This window comes from Calypte anna, chromosome W (assembly GCF_003957555.1).
Source record: "Calypte anna isolate BGI_N300 chromosome W, bCalAnn1_v1.p, whole genome shotgun sequence".
Lineage (NCBI taxonomy): Eukaryota > Metazoa > Chordata > Aves > Apodiformes > Trochilidae > Calypte > Calypte anna.
In genome coordinates, this window is record NC_044276.1 from 23,642,763 (window position 1) to 23,664,147 (window position 21,385).

The window sequence follows — 21,385 nt, forward strand, 5'->3', positions numbered from 1 at the left end:
GGGCAGATGGGGATCTGCAGCCCTGGAGAAACCAACACCAGGGTGACGTCAGTTTTTAACTGAAATACATTAAATTTCAGAAAAAGTCACATTTGAGCAACGTGAGCATGGCTGGGGCAAGGGGCAGGAAGGTGAGATGGCTTTTGTCTCTCTGTGTCTAGATGTCCTTTTTTTCCTTTCCAGCAGGGCTGTTCCATGCCAGCTGTGCAGTTGAGTTTCCAGCCCCTCAGTCTCTCTCCCTTCTCCTCTCTCCTTTCCCCAGAGGGGAAGGTGTCTCTGCTCCAGCACTGCTCTCCCCTCGGGGACTGCTCTCAGCTGCCCCTCTCCTCTGCCCTGCAGCTCTCAGAGCGGTTCCTTTCCCCTGCTTGAAGATGTTGATGGCAGAGGCACTGTGGCTGCTGTGAGAGCTGTGTTTGGATTGCGTGTGCTTGAAATGCTCGAGTAGCACAGCTGGCAAAAGCTCTGGGTGTTTGAGGAGCTGATTCTGAGACTTTTCTCTTCTCTGTGTCTTTACAGAACAGCCCATAGCCTTCTGTCATGATCCTCCAGTCCTGTGACCCTTCCCACCATGTTTCAGTTGTTGTTCCTATGATATCAGAACTACCTGACTGGGCATGGAGCTCCAGTTCCTCCTCTTGATTTGATTTCCCAGGCTGCTTGTGTTTGTATCTATACACTTCAGGAGGCTGATTATTTGGTTCCTATTTAAGGAGACAGCCAAGGAACATTTTACACTCCTCTGGCTGGCCTGGTTTCATCGCAGATCAGTTGTATTGGTGATGGTGGGGTGATCATTGCCATCTTGGATCCCTCCCTGCAGGTCCTTCAGTTTGAAGCCCCCCTCCCCAAGCTGACCAGTGGGTACTGACGTGCCATTTCCAGGCTCCTCTCTAGTAAGCCCAGTTTTATCTATCCAACCCCCCTGCCATGGGCAGAGACACCTCCCACTAGATCAGGTTGCTCAGAGCTCCATCCAGCCTGGCCTTAAAAACTTCCAGGGATGGATGGGGCTTCCATCACCTCTCTGGGCACCCTGTGCCAGGGGCTCACTACCCCCATGGTGAAGAACTTCTTCCTAAGATCTGATCTAAAGCTACTCTCCTCTAATCTGAATCCACTCCACCCATTCCTATCACTACCTGACATCCTAAAGTCCCTCACCAGCTTTCTTGTAGCCCTCTTCAGGTACTGGAAGGCTGAGGTCTGCTCAGAACCTTCTCCTCTCCAGATTGAATAACCCCAAGTCTCTCCGTCTGTCTTCATAGGAGAGGTGCTCCAGCCCTCTGATCATCCTTGTGGCCACACTTTGGGTGCAGCCATCAAGGCAGTTCTTTATCTACCCATGGTCCATCCATCCATCAAACCCATCTTTTTCCAGGTTGGAGACCAGGATCTTGTGTGGGACAGTGTCAAAGGCTTTGCTCAGGTCCAGGTAGCTGACCTTGATGTCTCTTCCCTGGTCTGTTGGTGCTGTGATATTCCCATAGAAGGGCTGCAAGGTTTGTCAGGCACAGTTTCCCCTGGGGAAGCTGTGTTGATTATACCCAATCACCTCTTCATTTTTCTTCTGCTCCAGCAGTGCCTCCAGGAGGATCTGCTCCATGACCTTATGGGGTACAGAGGTGTAAATGACCAGCCTGGAGTTCCCTGGATCTTCCTTCTTTCCCTTTTTGAACATGGGGTTTATGTTTCCTACAGATCATTCCCATGACCCTCCAGATCATTCTGAATCACAGAATACCTCAGGCTGGAAGAGACCCCTGAGAATCTCCTTGTCTGAGTGCCCTGCTCAAGGCAGGATGAACCAGATGAGGCTGCTCAAGGGCTTCCCCAGCGTGGCTTCATCCACACAGGGGCTGAAAGTACCTTTTGTCCCACCCCACAGGGGGATTATAAAGACAGCAAACAGTGTTGGCACAACTTGTGGACACTGAGGCACTGTCTCTGCTTGCCAGGAGGACTTTGGATCCCTGATGGTACTGTGACCCTCATCATCTCGTGAACTTCCCACCCACCACATCACCCACCTCTTCAATCCAGACATCCCCAGTCTGGCTACAACAGGACAATGGTAGAGCATGGCAAAGGGCTTGCTAAAGGCCTGGTGTACCCTATGCCTTTTTTTGCCCTGCCCACTCTCCAGTAGATTCCTGCCCCTTGAACAACTGGATCCAGTATTTCAGGTGTGGTCCTACAGAGCAGAGTGGAGGGGTAGGAAAACCTCCCAAGATCTGTTGGACACACTTTTCCTGATGCACCCCAGGACACCCTTGGCCCTCCTGGCCACAAGAACCCATTGTTGACCCCTGGAGAATTTCCTGTCTACTGGGACTCCAGATTTTTCTCTGTGGAGCTCTTTTCCAGCAGGATGTCCCCTCATCTGCACTGGTGGTTGGTGTTTTTCCTTCCCAGATGCAGGACTCTACACTTGTCCTTATTGAACTTGATGAAGTTCACCTTTGCCCAGCTCTCCAGCCTGTCCACATCTGATGGACAGCTTCTGGTGTCTCAGCCACCTCTCCCAGCTTGGATCATCAGTGAACTTGCTGAGGGTACACTCCATCCCCTCATTCAGGTCGTTGATGAGGAGATTGACCAAAACTGGACCAACAACTGATCCCTGGGGAACACCACTGGTCACAGGCCTCCAACTTGACTCTGCGCCACTCATCACAACCCTCTGAACTCTGTTGTTGAGCCAGTTACCAATCCACCTTACAGTCCAATCATCTGTTCCTCACTTCTTCAGTTTTCTTATGAGGATGCTATGGGAGACAGTGTCTAAAGCTTTACTGAAGTCAAGGTATATGCTCTCCCTTCATCTGCCCATTTGGTCATCCCTTTGCAGAAGGATATCAGGTTAGTCAAGCACGATTCCTCCTTAGTAAATCAATGTTGGCTGCTCCTGAGAACCATCTTTGTGTTTGCACACTCAGGGGACTGAATATTCTGTGAGGCAGACTTTTCCTTTCCTACTCAGTATTGAGAGCTACATCTACCACTGCAGAGATGTGGAATCCCTTTAGTTTCAACACAAATTTTCTCCTTCCCCTCTTTCATCCTCCTGTGTGGTACTGACTGTAGCACAATGGACTTTCCAGTACCTGTGGACAGCCCAGTGGAATCCTGAAGAAAGACTGTTTCCAAGGGCCTGGACTGATATGATGAGGAGCATGAGTTAGAAAGGAGTTTATTTGGATTGGATGTTAAGAAAAAGTTCTTTACCATGAGGGTGCTGGAAAATATTGCACAGGTTTCCCATGGAGGTGGTTGAGGCCTCATTCCTGGAGGTGTTCATGGTAAGGCTTGAGGAGGCTCTGAAAAGCCTGATCTAGTTGAGGGTGTCCCTGCTTACTGCAGCGGGGTTGGACTGCATGACCTTTAGAGGTCCATTCAAACCCAAATAATTCTCTGATTCTATGATTATAAGATCTTTGGCCACCTCAGTTAGGCTGGAGAATGCACAGAGCTTTCCCAAGTTGGGGTCTGGAGCAGAGGCTGAGAGCCCAGCCAGAAGCAGGAAAGCCCTGCCCTGAAGGGACTCCTGAAAAGTCCCCTCAGAAATCTTCTGGGCATCAGCTGGAGCTGTGAGCAGCCCTGAGCAATTCATCCCTCTCTCACCAGCACCGGGAGCCTGCCCTGTGCTCCCTGTCTCCTGCCAGCCACAGCTTCTGCCAGCACCAGGAAGCTCCCCGGGCAGGTGACAAAGCCCTTGGTCCTGTTGGGCCTTTCAGCCTTCCAGAGCCCTTGGCCACCTCTCCTGCAGGCTGCCCTACACTGTCCATGCCTGCAGCTCCTTCTTTGAACTGCTTTAAAAAGGCTTTAAACTGAAGGACAAGGAGGGAGGAACCCAAGATGGCAAAGATCACACCACCATCACCACTACAACTGATCTGGGATTAAAGCAGGCCTGCTGACCCCAGGAGTCCAGCCTGGACTTTCCCAGGGCTGCCCTGAAGCCTCGGTGGTGACCTGAGAGTTACTGGGGGTGAGGGAGGAGGAGCGTGGTACCATTTTTCTGTATATTTGTATATATTTACTAATTTTTCCTTTTTATCATTACTGTTTCATTAAAGCTGTGTAGTTTAGTTTCCAACCCATAAGTCTCTCTCCTTATTCTCTCTCCTTTCTTTATCAGGGTGGGGAAGGACATTAATACAGAGCTTCTGTCATTCGGTTAATTGCCAACCCAGTGTTAAACCCTGAGAGATTTATTGGTGCCCAATGTGGGGCTTAAGCTTATTAGCTAGAGCCCAGTTGAAATTTCAGCTCATTTATATGAATGATTTGAATTTTTACTTCAGTGGGAGGATACCCAGATGGCTCCACTGAGAGGGAATCCAACTATTTTCTTTGGAAATTTCACAGGGTTGGAAATTAAACCAATCATGCTGTACCTTTGGTACTCAGGGTATGTGATCTGTGGCTTTTTATCTGGGATTAGTGTTGCTGTGTGGTTCATTCTTGGTAAGAGCTGCTTATGAACCATAATTGTGATAGGGTCTGCAGCAGTGTGGTACATGGTAAATTGTTTTTTCATACACCTAGGAGATACACATAGGATACACATTTCATACACATAGGAAATATCCCTACAAAGTAGCAATAGACTGCCCACAGGTCAAAGCACCCACACTTGGATAAGCTCTCAGGTATCAGAAAGAATTGGCTGTACGAGATGTGATCTCTACCAATGATGAGACTATAGATCCTTATCACATGCCATGCCCTAAGCCTGTGAGGTAAAGGCTTGTGCATGCTGCACTGTCCCCATTTAACCCTACACTATCAGTAATGTTATGGGTTCCTGGAGAAATCGAACCAACTGTGGGTGATAGGATTAAAACAGCCTACGAGAATATGAAGAGGCTGTCATGGCTCCTCATCGGGCCTGGGGCTCAGCTGTAAAGGGAACAGCTGAGAAATTGCACCAACCCCATCACAAAGCCCTGGTGGTGCTGTCAGGAGCTCAGGGCTGGAACTGGCTGGGATTGTGTCAGAGAATCATAGAATCATGGAATGGATTGAGTTAGAAGGGTTCAAGATCATCTTGTTACAACCCCCTGCATGCATGGGTAGGGACACCTCCCACCCAATTGAAGCCAACCCTGCCCCTGTCCCCATGGAACTCCTTGCTTCCCGCTGGCAGTGATCGAAGGATTTCTTTGGCTTTTGAATTACACTGCTGACGTATGGAGTCTACAAGTACTGGGTTTTTTACACCCGCAGGCAGGGACGAAGAGTCCATGGCTGCCTGCAGACGGTCCACAAACTGTGTAAAGCTCTCACTTTCATTCTGTTTTATTGTGGTCCTTGGTGATGACTTGTCTACAATCCTACTGGTAGTACGAATGGCCTCTCTAGCTGCACGGGTGGTTGTCATAATTTCATGGGGTTGCATACCTTGGGCTTGTGCTTGGGGGGTAATCATTGATGGGTCTCTGCCCATCAGTCGCTGCAGGCTGGAGCCATGCAGTGGGTGATCTGCCCCGACTGCTCGGGCTAGTTGCTTTGTACAGTTATCTTCCCATTCTTCTTTGAAAACGAACATGCCTGCCCCATCAAAAATTAGTCTGCTAACTTGTTTTATATCAAATGGGATCATGTCATCTCCCCCAAAAAGCCCATCTATAAGGGTGTTAACCATGGCAGAATTAAGTCCCTTGTCCGCAATTGCTTTAACAATCGCCTGTACATCCTTATAATTTACAGAATTTACAGGGGTGTACATTGTTCGTGTCTCATCACCTTCTCTTGTTACCCTAACCGGGAATGCTAATGCTGCCGAAGGGGCCCAATCTGCGCATGCATTGTTTATTTTCCTCCAGTCCGTAACGGGAATATCCTCCTGCGATCCCCCTTTGCTACATCCGAGGGTGTGTCGGGTTCCGATCCCTACCTTACTATCATTTGAGTCTGAGCCTGCCCGGGGCCAGTCGTCCCCGGAACTGTCCGACTCGGAATCGGAACTCGACTGACTGGCTACTTCCGGGCTCCGATGTTTTTTCTTCCGGCTCCGGTGCCGCCCACTTTTCTTTTTGGGGCTCCGACCCGTCCCACCTCCTTTGTGGGCGGGCAGTTCCCTCCCTTTCGGCTTGCCCAATGGCCTGCCTGGGGAGGGGTTTGCCATACAGTGACAGATCTGTGGGCGGACCCAACCGCCATTTTCCTCCTTACTCTCCTTATAAGGGCATAGAACCGGATGTATGCTCTGATTGGTTCCCGCTGCCTGGTTCGCATTTCCCGCTGCCTGGCTCGCAGTTCCACCCCCTTCTTGATTACCCGCACTACCCCCCTTCTCCTTTTCGCTCGGCGCGCTCGGCGCGGCGCAGAGAGCGGAGCAGAGCAGGCTGAGGCTGAGCGGCTCCGGGCAACCGCCCGCCTCCTTTACGCTCTCCCCGCCTTCCCGTCCGCGCACGCCCATCAGTCCCGGTGCTCCCCCCTCGTTTTCGGCAGGGGCGTTTTCGCCCCGCCCTCCCTCTGTTGGATCGGCGCCATCTTGAGGCGCATAGGGAGGCGGTCTCGGCCAGACTTCATCGGGTTTTAATTTTTCCGCGGCAGCCCTGGCTTCCTCAGCTAGCTCACCCCAGATGGTTTCTGTTTGTTTTTGCTCTTCCGCGAGCGGAACAGGGTTTGGGGGCTGGAGGGGGGTGTCCCCCTCGTGCCGGTCCGCCTGGGGACCGTCATCGGTTGGGGGTGCGGTCTGCGTGGCTGCACCGACCCCGGTTTTCGGGACGATTAATAAACAGTCCCTTGCCTTCCTCCATGTCTCCTGCTCCTCTAGGGCTTTTTTCAAGGCGCCCCTGACCTTCCCCCATGCCTTGAGGGATTTTCCCGTGCCTGAGGATATGGTCTCCTTGGCTAATGCATAAGTGCATTTATTCCACACCTCTGGGTGGAGGATATCCACCGCCTGGTCAATGACCCCAGTCTCTAACAGCCTCGAAACTGCGAGGGTAAAATCTTTGGGCCTACAATCAATCCCCAACTGTCTATGCAACTCAGATACGATCTTTACAAGGGCTTCCATCCTCCTTGTCGGTCCGGGAGCGTCCTCCCCGCCGGGCTGGATCCTGCCGCTCCGGCCACCGTTCACCCGAATCCAGGTGAATTCCCCGAACCCGAATCCGATTCCGACCTCAATTTTCTCTGATTCCCGGGTTTCGACACCAATTTGTTGCCTCCGACGAGGCGTGGCGTGGTTCAAGAACGACTCAGCAACCAACCCCAGGTTGCCCGGGCCATCAGCTCACAGACATCAATATGATGGACAGCAAATGGCATTTATTGTTTATGTTACACCGCATTTTATAGCCTAGGTTTACATCGTCATTTCCGTCTGCTTGCGTTAGGGACCCGTACCTATTGGTTTTCAGGAGGGAAGCCTTATCTTAACTTTCCGTACAGCGCGATATCTTCCGGCCGCCAAACCTTAACTGTCACATTTCAAACCTAAACTACCACACTGTAAACCTTAACTACCACACTGCTGTTACTTTTACAGGAGAGAGGGGCAAAGAGGTCACTGTCAGAACATTACGGATACCACGCCAGAGCTGAACACTCTCTGTGATTAAAAGCAGACAGTAACAGAAGGAAATGGGCTCAGGGGCTTCCTGCTTAAAAACAGCACCAGGCACTGCAAAACTGTGACTCTGGAGGAATCATCACAAAACAGGTGCAATTCCTCCTGGGATATCTGGCCTCACATCACAGAACGTTTGATGCCATGGATGACAAACATTCAACTCCCCTGACGATCGCCTGAACACTACTGAGTGATCTTTCCCTAAAGAAAGGATAACTTTTGTCACTGATTAGCCTCTTCTTGCCTATTCAAATAAAAAGACTGCAGCAGAGGAGCTACAAACACAAGCAAGGAGTAAGGGACAGCAAAGACCAAGAACTGACAGCAGAGGGTGTGAGATATGGGTCAGTGCTGAAGGCAATCACTGGACACGGGAGGAGAAGTGATGGCTGAAGTCTGAAACTCTGTGTAGGGCTCCTTTTATGTTTGTGACTGAGGATTAACTCCAGAGAAAGGTGACTTCAGATTAAGTAAAGTGTATCTGCGTGGAGGAAATGGGTCAGATTCCTTTCTGCTTGGTTTGTGTTTTGCTTTTTTTTTTCAGACAACTGCTGAAAGCTCTACAAAGCATTTTGTAAGCAGAAAGTTTCCATGTTCAAGTAAGTGTAAAGATACCAAAAAAACCCCGTGCTTAGCACAGGAACTAAACAGCTTTGAAGATCTTGTTTTCACAAGTTAGGAGCAGTCATCTCTTTCCAAACTCTAGCATGACACATTACCATGTCCAGGTTCTTCAGAGACAAATTCATCCAGTTCCTGCTTGTACTAGAATTATACAGAAAGCACACCATTAACATTGTGCAATATTAAACTTCTAAAACATTCTTCCAGTCCACACAAAACCAGGCAGTAACTCCAAGGGCCAAAGAAGTGAGGCCATAAACCAGCAGAGTGGAGGGAAGGGCCCTCTCTCCAGGACTAAAGGGAGAGAAGTGACCAAATTCACAGCTCCTCCAGAAGAACCCCATAAAAACCCAAATGCCTCCTACACACAGTGGATCTTCTACAGTGAAGTATAAAGTGAGATTTCTTGCAGATTTATTTATTATAGTCATACATCCTAGATAAGAAAATTTAATTTAAAGCTTTGCTGGGAACATCCTAAGGCACCATCTTTGGTTTCTGGGCACTCTTGGAAAACAACCCTCAAAACCCAAGCTTTTCACCCCTAGCACACCTCTTAGATGTAGTGTTGGGATGAGGAGGAGTTACACCAGGAGTAATCCCTGCAAATGAGTTGTAACTTCAGGCTAAAAAGCACAACCTTGCTTACAGATGCTCTTCAGCAGTAGCTGAGGATGGGATTTCAAAATGTTTACCTTGGCTGCAGAAGAGGAAATCCTGTTCATCAATGGTTCTGCTCCTATGGGTGAATTTGGGATGCTTCCTACTGCACTTGGACTTCTGTTCAGAACCAGGATGTCCCAGGTGAGCTGAATGGTGAACTGGATTTGCAGTCACTTCCACGTGTGTTCCTCTATCTTCCACAAAGATTTCTGTTGGATTTTCCTTTTTTTTTTTCTCATCAGTTCTGAAACATCCAGACACAAAGAATTATCTCTGGCAGGAACAGATTAGGAATGACCAAACCCATTTGACCTGAAGGGTTTTGGGGAGCCTGTATCATAGCAGTCAAACCTGCAAGAGTTACCAAGACTTGGGATTCATAGAATCATAGAATTGGCTGGGTTGGAAGGGACCTCAGAGATCATCGAGTCCAACCCTTGAACCACCATTGCGGTTGCTAGACTATGGCACTGAGTGCCACATCCAGTCTCTTTTTAAATAGCTCCAGGGACGGAGAATCCACTACTTCCCTGGGCAGCCCATTCCAATGCTTGATCACTCTCTCCGTAAAGAAATTCTTTCTAATATCTAACCTAAATTTCCCCTGGCACAACTTAAGACCATGCCCTCTAGTCTTGTTGAAAGTCGTCTGGCAAAAGAGACCAACGTCCACTCGGTTACAACCTCCTTTCAGGGAGTTGTAGACAGCGATGAGGTCTCCCCTGAGCCTCCTCTTCTCCAGGCTGAACAGCCCCAGCTCTCTCAGCCTCTCCTCATAGGGTCTGTGCTCGAGTCCCTTCACCAGCCTGGTTGCCCTCCTTTGGACCTGCTCCAGGACCTCGATATCCTTCCTGAACTGGGGGGGCCAGAACTGGACACAGTACTCAAGGTGTGGCCTCACCAGGGCTGAGTACAGGGGCAGAATCACTTCCTTGGACCTGCTGGCGACGCTGTTCCGGATACAGGCCAGGATGCCATTGGCTTTCTTGGCCACCTGGGCACACTGCTGGCTCATGTTCAGCTTCCTGTCAATCCAGACTCCCAGGTCCCTTTCTGCCTGGCTGCTCTCCAGCCATTCTGTCCCCAGCCTGTAGCGCTGCATGGGGTTGTTGTGGCCAAAGTGCAGGACCCGGCACTTGGCCGTGTTAAACCTCATCCTGTTGGAATCAGCCCAACTCTCCAGTCTGTCCAGGTCCCTCTGCAGAGCCCTCCTGCCTTCCAGTTGATCGACACTTCCCCCCAGCTTAGTGTCGTCTGCAAATTTGCTGATGATGGACTCAATCCCCTCATCTAGATCATCAATGAAGATATTGAACAGAACCGGGCCTAACACTGATCCCTGGGGGACACCACTAGTGACCGGCTGCCAACTGGATGCAGCCCCATTCAGCACCACTCTCTGGGCCCGGACCTCCAGCCAGTTCTTAACCCAGCACAGGGTGCTCCTGTCCAAGCCACGGGCTGATAGTTTTTTCAGGAGGATGCTGTGGGAGACGGTGTCAAAGGCCTTGCTGAAGTCCAGGTAGACCACATCCACAGCCTTCCCCTCATCCACCAGTCGGGTCACCTGATGATAAAAGGAGATCAGGTTGGTCAGGCATGACCTGCCCTTCCTAAACCTGTGCTGGCTGGGTCTGATCCCTTGCCCATCCTGCAGGTGCTGTGTGATTGCACTGAGGATGATCTGTTCCATGACCCTGCCAGGCACTGAGGTCAGGCTGACGGGCCTGTAGTTTCCTGGGTCCTCTCTCCGGCCCTTTTTGTGGATTGGCGTGACATTCGCCAACTTCCAATCATCTGGGATGTCCCCAGTGAGCCAGGACTGTTGGTAGATGATAGAGAGAGGCTTGGCAAGCTCTTCTGCCAGCTCCTTCATTACCCTTGGGTGGATCCCATCTGGTCCCATAGACTTGTGGGGATCCAAGCATCTCAGTAGGTCACTGACTGTGTCCCTTAGGATTACAGGGGGGGTGTTTAGATTCATGTCACTTTCCATGAGCTCCAGAAGACATCCATCTTCAGGGTAACCTGTCTTTCTGCTGAAAACTGAGGTAAAGAAGGTGTTAAATACCTCAGCCTTTTTTTCATCTTTGACAACTATATTCCCACCCGTGTCCAGTAAAGGATGGATGTTTTCCTTGCCCCTTCTTTTGCTGCTGATGTATCTGTAGAAGGACTTTTTGTTATCCTTCACAGAGGTGGCGAGATTCCGTTCACATCGTGCCTTTGTCTCTCTGATTTTCTTTCGACATGACTTAACAATATTCCTTAATTCCTCCTCAGTAGTTAGCCCTTTTTTCCACAATTGGTAGGCCCTCCTCTTAACCCTAACTTCTTTCAGAGTCTCCCAATTCAGCCAGGCCGGTCGTCTTCACCGCCGGCTCGCCTTTCGGCACACTGGGACATCCTGCTCCTGTGCTTTCAAAACTTGTTCCTTGAAGTACGACCATCCCTCCTGTACCCCTCTGTTTTCAAGGTCTGTTTCCCAGGGTATACTCTGAACAAGTCTTCTGAATAGGCCAAAATCTGCCCTCCGGAAGTCTAGCGTAGAGGTCTTATTGACGACCCTCCTTGTATCCCTGAATATTGAAAACTTTATTATTTCATGGTCGCTAAGTCCCAGGCGTCCACCGACCACCACATCTCCCACCAGCTCCTCTCTGTTTGTGAAAAGAAGGTCAAGTGAGGCTGCATCCCTAGTGGGCTCATTTACTAGCTGGAGCAGGAAATTATCCTCTATACACTCCAGGAATAAGAATAAGGTGGTTATCTGACACATGCAGGTATTCACCTCACTCAAACGCTCTGGGGTTGAGAGAAAGAAAGAAATGAAATTTTAAAGCACTGTGCACATCACTATTCACAGACAAACAGCACACCAGTGTCTAATTACTCAACAGGACTTGTTCCTGTTTTCCAGAAAGTAAAGATTAACAAAATGGGTACACAGCAACTTTTAAAGCTTTGCTCTGCCTGGGACTGGTGGAATTTGCAGAAAAAAACTTTAACTAACATCCTAACCAGTCTTCTGACCAGTTAATTAGCCTAACACAGCCACAAAGAAGAAAATTAAAGATTGCTGCACATCACAAAAAAGAGAAGAGAAAGCTTAGTGGCTGAAATTGACTTTTTTGAGGAACAGGCAGGTCCCAAAAGACAGAAGGCAGAAATGAACAGCAAAACACTGCTCAGAGCCTTCAACACTGCAAAAAGTGTGTCCTTTACCTCCCTTTTTTTTAGTTTTTCAGCCTCATAGTTTAAGACTTGTTCTCTTAAACCAGCACACTCGGCCTTTAATTCCTTGTTCATCTTTTCCAGCGTGGAAACTTGCTTTTCAGCAGAGTTTGTGGAAAATGTCATTAAAGCATCCCTGTGCAGCAGCTGATGGAATAAATGGCTTTCCCTCTGGAGCTGGGCCAATGCCTCCTGTGTGGACAGAATCACAGAACCACAGAATCAGTAAGGCTGGAAAAAACCTCTAGGATCCTCCAGTCCAACTCGGAAACCAACACCACTAAACCATGTCCCCAAAGTGGGAATAATGTGCTCCACTCTGCCCTGAGGTGTTACTCAGGACTCCAGACCCCTCTGCCCAGCCCTGCCCCAGATGCCACACACCAACAGGATGCCTGCCCTATTCCCCTCAGAAATACCATCAGGAAAAAATCTTTTCAAACACTTCTTAGCATGGCCCAACACACACAACTCTCAAAAGCAGAAAGCTGGGGACATGTTAAAACTAAAGATGCTGGCTGGCATCTCCAGCATTAGTGAGTGGGTTGAACTACCACACTCAAGTTCCCCATCACTACAGAATCCCAGCAGCAGCAGCAGATGCTGATCCAAATGAACAAGAAGAAATAAAATAATGTGACTGTGTACCTATGACTTTTGGCCCCAAACCACAAATCTACTGCTTGCTCTGCCACAGCTACAGGTCTCTTTGCCAAAACTGACAGAAACAATGACAGAGAAAACAATGTTGCCTGGAACTGCAGTGTCTTTCAATCCCAGAGAAAACTTGCCTCATTTATTTTTAAAGGACACTTTTCCTGGAAATGCACCATACCTTAGGGCTAAAACAGACTGATTCTTCAGAATCACTCCAATTGGCATCATTTCCCTCCACCTCAGAACTCCTTCAAAAAAAAAGCAAAATGAGTGCTACGTCTCTAAAATCACCCTTCAAGCAAGTGGGAGGGGTTTGTAAAGTCTCACCTTATTGAGCCTCCTTCACAAAGGTCATCTGTGGCTGTTCAAAGATTCAATGACATGCTGACATTAGATTTGGCAAGCTAACAATGAAACAGTACACACAAACATTTAACATGGACAACTCTACAGCTCCTACGGAATGAAACTGGCCATAACTGGACCCAAACGGGCGTGGTGACTGCTGCAGGAGTCACACCTGAGTGTCGGTGTACGGATGCACCTCTGTGCCTCCTGGAACACTCTGTGTGGCACCTGTGGGTGCAGGTCCCTGTGTTCTTATATTATTTAGAATACAAATCACTATCCAGCTTCTCTACCCATCCTGCTCAGTAACACCTCAAATTTCAAGCCAACAAATGTTCTCTTATTACAGGTACCCAACACCCAATTCCCTGGTGACAGGGCTGTAACATTTGCCTCAGAGCAGGAGGCAGTGCTGCTTCTCTTGATTTGACCACAAGCACATGAAATGGATGTGGCACAAGGACTCCTCCCCAAAACATACACTTCAGAGGACCCCAGAAGGTCTCTCAGGATCACCCCAGCTTACCCTCTAACCCTCTGTTGCTGCAGCACAGCAAAGGGACTCTCATGATGTGCTTTGCAGTGCCAGCCAGACTGCACTGTTAATGCCAATAAGTGCTCCCTGAACACTCTCTGCTGTCCATTTGACACACAGCTCTGATATAACACACTTAAAAAAGCTGAAAGAAGAACAGGTCCCAATCTAGAGTTCATTTATATTAAAAAATTAATTCTGTAGGACACAATCCTGTCAGTAGACATGGAGCACAATCCTGTCAGTAGACATGGAGCACACAAATCACAACAGCCTGACAAGGCCAAAAAGTAACAAATCAGCACATTCACAAAGCTTCTTGTGCTGCTCCTCCTGAGGCCTGCACTGAAGTCACCAGGGAGCACAGTCAGTGCTGACAATACAAACCACCTCAAGAAAAGAACACATCATTTTCCTCTTGAGCTCCTCCATAGTTAAGGATCCTACCTCCTCTGTGCACAGCAGGTGCACCCCAAAAAATTGGAGCAGCTCCTGCCTGATCAGGAGTGATGACTATGCTGGTATCTTCTGCATCACACACAGGAGCTTCTCCTGTGTTCTCCTGCTCTGGTTTTTCTTTTATCCCTCCAGCAGCTCCTGCCTGCTCAGGAGATCCAAGTGCATCCCCTGCAGGAGCTTCTGCTGTGTCCTCCAGTTTTGCCAGGTACTGACTTACACTGCACAGAGAAAGAGAGGAAATAAAGTTGGTAAAAAGAACCACATGCTGGCACAACAGTTAACACCAATTTATTATCCTCCCTGCAAATATTTATAAAAATTCATAAACTCCTCAGTATTCCTAAGGGTAATACACACAGAACTCACTCCAGCATTCCCTGCAGTCACATTCACCCTATAAATGCACATTCCCACCTTCCAAGTTATTAACTCCTGCTCAGAACATTTTTTCAGCCTGCCTTTTAGGCACACATAACCACCTGAGAGAATCTCAGTGCTAACCAAAAGCCCAGGTGACAGAATTGCTCTGGTACCCCCCCCTTTCACCCTCCCAAAGGAAGATAAAAGGGAATAGGGAAGAGAGACTTTAAGGTGTGAAAATAAGACCAGAAGAGGTTCAGTGGAAAAGGAAGAGACAGAATACGTGGGACAAGGAACAAATCTATAGGGAAGAGGCACTTTAAGGTGTGAAAATAAGACTGGAAGAGGTTTACTGGAAGAGGAATAGACTACACCACTTATTCTAATCATGAAGTTCAAAGGTTACCGTAAATGGCCATGGAGATCAGCATAATCCACAGCTATCCTCCCATCTTTGTCTTCATGGGAAAAATTGGCTCCGTGAGAAAGGAGAACTTTGACCAAATACATCTCCCCAACAGAAGCACCAATCATGAGTGGGGTTCTGAAAGATTCAAAACATGCAGTGCCATGGATCATCTGACACAGACACAGTCATTATTTTCAACCCTGCTTGCTCTCAGAAGTATTTTCCCCTTTACTTTACAATGAACACATTTGGATAAACACTCAAGGAGCAAACCAAAGTCTTTGCTTTCCTGAACCCCCTCCTCCTTCCTGGACCCCCTCCTCCTTCTGGACCCCCTCCTAATCCTGGATCCCCTCCTAATCCTGGACCCCCTCCTCCTTATGGATCCCCTCCTCCTTCTGAATCCCCTTCTCTTCCTGGACCCCCTCCTCTTCCTGGATGCCCTCCTCTTCCTGGATCCCCACCTCCTCCTGGACACCCTCCTTCTTTCTGCACCCCCTCCTTCTCCTGGATAAACCCCTTACCTTTCATGCTCATCTCGAGCATGCACATCAGCTCCTGCTTTCAGGAGATCTTCTAATATCTCCTCGTGTTCTTCAGTGATAGCAAGAGTTAGTGGGGTACTGCCCTTCTGAAAAGTCAGAGAAATGCATCATGTTAATAATCAAAGTAAAAAAAATTTAAAAAAAAATCTGTAAAAGAAATATCGATGCAACTTTCTGAAAGGACTTCTTGAAGAAATATAAACATTTACCTTATTCTTGGCATCCACTTTGGCACCATGCCTGAGTAACAGCCCCACGAGTTTTTTACTACGAGCCAGGATGGCCAATTGGAGGGCAGTGTTGCCATCGATGTCTGCAAGATTTGGGTCGGCACCCTGCTCTAGCAGAAAAGTCACACAGTCTTGTTCTCTGAGCTGTACTGCCTGGGAATAACACACACACACACACACAAAAAAATGAAAGACTTCCAAAATCACATTTCACTCCATCACAGCTCGCCCAGCTTCTGACCACTGGGAAAGAAGAGCACCTGCAAAGATGATCTGACAGGTGCCTGTTCCACTCCAAACCCAACAGGCGTGTTTCCGCACAGCTCTGCCTACAGAGTCCTGCCAGACACCTCTCCTTTCATGCACAGTCAAGAAGCCCCTCTTCCAAGAGCAGAACTTCTCTCACTCACCGTCATCAGGGGTGTTCTCCTGAGACTGTCACCAGCATCCAACTGGCAGCGGTGCCTTACGAGAAATGTGACGACCTCTGTGTGGCCATTTGCACACGCCAGATGGAGAGGTGTCCTGAGAATCAAACATGGGAGCTTAACACTGACAGAAAAGGAAACAACCAAAGCTGTGGCATCACCCAGCCTGGGGGACCCTGACCAGACCCTGCTGCTCTTGCTACCTGCTGCTGCTGCTGCTGCAACCCCGCACACATCACCCACAGGGCAGGAGAGACCTGGGGAGGCCTCAGCAGCTGCAAGAGAACTCTGCAGGGAGAGCAGGGCCAAGCAGCAGCCCAGCACCTCCAGGAGCACTGGCACCCACCCAGCAGCTCCCAGCATTGGAAAGCTCTCGAGTTCCCCCTCCCAGCTGACAGGGCACATCTTGCTTTGCAAGCAATCAGCTCCAAGGGGATCCCACACAAACCCTGCAGGAGGGATGCTCCCACAGGCCACCCGAGCATGCTGCCCACAGCCCCTCACCGATTCTCCCTGTCACGGCAGTCGATGCCCCAAATCTTGACCCATGAGTGCCAGAACCTCAGCCAGGACAGGTGACCGTGGGTGGCAGCGTGGGGCAGCCTGTTCAGATCTTTCACCTCAAACTCAGGGCCGCTGGTGCTGGCGGCATCACCACGGGGCCACACAGGATTGTAACGGGGCACAGCCCTGTAGCGACGGTGACGCTTCCTGCTGAAGAGCCCCATTCCGGGAGCTCTGCAGGGTGCAGGGCATGGCCCCGCGGGAGCAGCAGGAGGCACCCGGCAGAGCCGGAAGGGTGGGTTAAGGGTTGGGTGGGGAAGGGCTGGAAGGGTGGGGGTTAAGGACAAGGGAAGGGCAAAAACAGGGACAGGGGAGGGAGGAGACAGACGGGGATGAGGTGGATGCAAGGGGAAAGGCAGGGACGAGGCGGGAGAAAAGAGCAAACCAACGTCAAGGACTGGGAGCAGCCGGAGAGACGCAGCCCAGCGCAGCTCAGTACAGGAGCCACAACGGCAGAGTCGCCACTAACGGCAGTCACCAGGGGCAACGGGGGGCGGGGCCGAACGACCTGCGGGCGGGGGAAGGGGGGGAAGGGGCTGAACCAGTTCACAGGGGGAAGGGGGCTGAAGGGAAGGAAAAGGCTCCTTTAATCCTTAAACCTTGCATTGGTTTAAGCCTCAGCATTCATTCGTTGCCACTACAGGTGACAATGGTCCCTTAAGTATCTGAGAGAGGCTGAGAAACTCTCCCCCACCTCTATGAGTCATACAAACAACGGGTAAGTTCTGCTCCTGGAGAGGTTTTTTCATACCCAATTCAAAGGAGTAGCTAGAGAGGGTAAAATAACCCTTCTTGTGTAACCCACTTCTTGTCTCTCACTTGTCATCTTGTCCTGGTTTGAGACAGGATAAAGGTGATTTTCTGTTTTGTACTTTTGCTTTCAGCTAAGTCTCTTGTAAGTAGTTGCACTTGCTGAAATTAACAGCAAGTTAATTAAATTAATGGCAAACCTAGCTTCCTCTCACTGCACATAACTCACTGCAGAAGTTCCACTGCCATTGTACAAGTACAGGGTGTTTCCCTAGACAAGTCTAACCCATAACTAGAGGGAAATGGACATCTAGAATTCTCCTGGCCTACCAGGAATTACTGGCAGGACAACTATCTTTTCCCTAACTCTGGGGAAAATGTTAACACAAATGTTAACTGTCACCATGCCACATGTGTCACACCCAGCTACACAGACAATCACCTCAAAGTTCCCTGTAGCAGGAGAAGCCTTCCCTGCTCCCGAGGCTCGACAAGCTGCCGGACCCCCCACCGCCTCGCACAAGAGTGAGCTCTGCTCTGTGGGTGTGTGTCCCACCTCCACTGGCCCCCCGGTCTTGCTCATGCCCAATAGGGGGCCTGTCCCAACCAGGCACAGGTGGACCCACACCCACTCACTGGCAACTCAAGGCACCCGGTTCATCTTCTCTACATTTCCCCCCCCCCTTTTTTTTTTTTTCTTAAAGCTTTCCCGGTTTGCCCTAGCTTACAGGATTTTTACACACACACATTTTTACAACACTGATTACAGGATTTTTACACATTTTTACACATATATCTTACGGGATTTAACCCTAGCTTCGACTGACACAAACATACATAACTTACAGGATTTAACCCTAGCTTCTAAGACTGACACAACTTAAACATACAAACATACACTTATAGCTTACGGGATTTAATCCTAGCTTCTCACACTGCTGCAGCCTAGGCAAACCGTTCAATGTCAGCCCAGGCACTTTTCACAAAGTCTCTGCTTTTCCGACTTGAGTTGTTCTTCTCCCTCCTGTATCTGCTCTTCTCTTGACTTCCCTCTGCTCAGGGGTTTCCAAAGAGAGAATCCTTATCTTGGCTTCCCTCTGCTCAGGGGCTTCCAATCCAAAGAGCTTGCTGGTCATACCTTTCAGGGAGAGTGTTAGCCCAGGCACTTTTTTCAAATCAGGGGTAATGTTCCCATTGCCAGCTCTTCACAAGTTGCTCACATTCTCCACCAAATGTAGCGGGAGGAGCCTTCCCTGCTCCCGAGGCTCGATGAGCCGCCGGCCCCCCCACCGCCTCACACAAGAGTGAGCTCTGCTCTGTGGGTGTGTCCCACCTCCACTGGCCCCCTGGTCTTGCTCATGCCCAATAGGGGGCCTGTCCCAACCAGGCACAGGTGGACCCACACCCACTCACTGGCAACTCAAGGCACCAGGTTAATCTTCTCTACAGTTCCCTGCTGCAAACACATCCTCTGCAAGCCACAGCACCAGCCTGACCTTCCACAGGCAGCTCAGCTTTTGAATTGAGCCACTAATGACTGTAATTAGCCACCAACCACACCCCACTGCAGGGCATCAGCCAGGAGAGAATTTAAAAGCAGCAACTTGCCTCAGGCACTGAGTCTCACTGCTGTCTGCTGAGCTGCCATAACAAAACCCAAGCTTTTTCAGGTATTGCAGAGAAGTCAGGATGCAGCTCCTAAGGAGGGAGAGAATCACTGAATGGCTTGGGTTGGAAGGGACCTTAAAGATCATCAAGATCCAAGCCTCTGCATCTCCCACTATACCAGGTGTCACAAAGCCTCATCCAAGCTGGCCTTGAACACTTCCTGGGAAGGGCATCAGCAACTTCTCTAGGCAACCTATTTCAGTATCCTGCCACTCTCATGAGGAAGAATGTTTTCCTAATATCTAACCTAAATCTATCCCCTTTCAGTTTAAAACCATTACCCCTTGTCCTGTCACTACTCTCTCTGGTGAAAAGCCCCTCCCCAGCTTTCCTGTAGCCCCTTCATGGACTGGAAGGTTCTCTAAGGCCCCCGCAGAGCCTTCTCTTCTCCAGGCTGAACAGCCCCAACTCTCTCAGCCCATCTTGGCAGCAGAGGTGCTCAAGCCCCCTGGTTATCTGCTTCTCCATTGTGGACATGCAAAGCAGTCACCTGGAAAACAAACACCTATGCTCCTTTTGAAGTTTTTGTAGTCCCTCAATTCCTGACTACACCTGTCTGTAACTCATAGAGTTTGGACATCTTCTTCTCCCTGTTAAAATAAGTTTGACCTTTAGTCCAATTCTCCTTTCTTACAACATAACCCCGAGAAATAAAACATGGCAAATGTGAAGAAATATATACTGCATGCAAATGCAAAATGTGAACACCTCAGAAAAAACATTTTAGAATTCCTGCATGGTTTAGGGAACATTTTAGAATGAAATTTGTCTTGGTTTACTTTTTCATGTTTACCAACCACAATGAAAAAGCATATTGAAACAACACGATGGCATTCTGGTTATGTCAGACACTCCAGTGTAGCTGCAACTTCAGGTGCAAACAAAATACAAAGATTCTGAGTTTTGTTTTATCATTTAAGCTTTTACAGGCACAATGCTCCCTTACAATTTACCTACAACAATTCTAAACCAAAAAGAAGGACTAACTTGACAATGCAAAAAATAGATAAAACTACAACACCATTCCCTCCAGCTGAGAGAAAGCAGCTTGGCCATTTGAGATGACTAAACTGAAAAAACTCAGAATTGTCATAAATCAACAGCATTGAATTTTCCAATCATTTGTTTTGGCCTTATTCAATGTAGCCTTGTGTAAGGAGATGTAAACTCTTCCCTTTCAGCTTTTTCCAGATAGACTTTTCTCACAACAGTTTATGTAAAAGTCATCATGTTACCTGGGGTAAGCACTTGTTGGCAACTGGAGCATCAGGAGAAACCTCTGCTGGCAGGCTTGGCAGGTATGTTCCTCCGACTCCAGTAATGCTGTTCTAATACCTGTGTGGAATTAGAATCATCAAAATGGTTTTTAAAGAAAAAAGGCAAATTTTTGAGTTTTAATCAATCATAAAAATACATATATGGTAAAAGGCTGAGTAAGATCTTGGGTGGAAAGCATGAGGATAAAATGTACAGTAGTGTAAAAAAAATGTCTAGTATGTACCAAATAACCACACGGCTTTGGTATTTCACTGCTGTAGCATTTGAAGGTGGGATTAGGCTGTGCCTTGATGTTTCATCTGTCTTCTTCCCACTGCCCAGTAGAGTTGAAGTCACCAGCCTCAAGCTTAGGAAAGAAAACAGTGATCAGGAAAACATCCTGAGTTCTGAAGGATTAAATATTTAACTATTTAAATATTCAAATAGTGGTGGGTTTGTTTTGTTTTTTTCTAGTCAGCAGTAAGTCACCAGAGTAGTTTTATATAAGAGAAAGGGCTGTGGACAAGATAGTTTGGTATCTAAGACTGTCAGCACCTGCACAATTACACACTCTGCTCATACTCCTCCTTCTGTGTGTAAAGGGGATTTAACCAGACACATAAAAAGGGAAAAGAGCTTCCTGCTTGTTTTCCCCTTTCTGTAAGAAGCATCCTTCAGGATAGACTTCAGGATGAAACAGAACTGGAAACAAAGCAACTTTGTTATCTCCTGTTTCTGCTCTCAGAACATCAGATGTGATTGTTTTGAACTAAGAAACATGCAAGGAACACTTTCATTCTTCACAATAACTGTTCCCACAGCAGGTGATAAAAGTTGCATCAGTCAGGAGGGCTTTGCAAATAGGACACAAGAATAGGTACGGGACCATCATCATCATCATCAGAGAAGGGCTCTTTGGATAAACAGAAATGCTTTTCCTTCTTTCCTCTGGTATATGCTTCCCTGGAAGCAGGATGGGGAAGGAAAAAGACAAAAGTTAAAGACAGGCATTGTGAAAAATAAGGGTTTAAAATTGTAGTTTATTGTTTTGTTGAGTGTATCTTTC

At 48.5% G+C, this 21,385-nt stretch overlaps 1 protein-coding gene across 1 annotated transcript; it reads right to left on the reverse strand.

Annotated features, from left to right (window-relative positions):
• Positions 1–13,890: 13,890 nt before the first annotated feature.
• On the reverse strand, positions 13,891–16,808 carry LOC115600134 (ankyrin repeat domain-containing protein 7-like). Its single transcript, XM_030468361.1, has 7 exons — positions 16,585–16,808; positions 16,063–16,177; positions 15,632–15,805; positions 15,402–15,508; positions 14,875–15,012; positions 14,146–14,326; positions 13,891–13,923 (listed from the first exon to the last, which is right to left on the reverse strand). Exons 1-7 carry the CDS (start codon positions 16,806–16,808, stop codon positions 13,891–13,893), a joined length of 972 nt encoding a protein of 323 aa, XP_030324221.1.
• Between the last annotated feature and the right edge of the window lie 4,577 nt (positions 16,809–21,385).

Bases quoted from the DNA above. Each gene is read 5' to 3' on its own strand.
- LOC115600134 (XM_030468361.1), bottom strand. From the start codon at position 16,808: ATGGGGCTCTTCAGCAGGAAGCGTCACCGTCGCTACAGGGCTGTGCCC. The intron at 16,178-16,584 runs GTGAGGGGCTGT...TTTGATTCTCAG, and splicing joins TGCCGTGACAGGGAGAATCG to GACACCTCTCCATCTGGCGT. The intron at 15,509-15,631 runs GTAAATGTTTAT...CTGACTTTTCAG, and splicing joins AAGTGGATGCCAAGAATAAG to AAGGGCAGTACCCCACTAAC.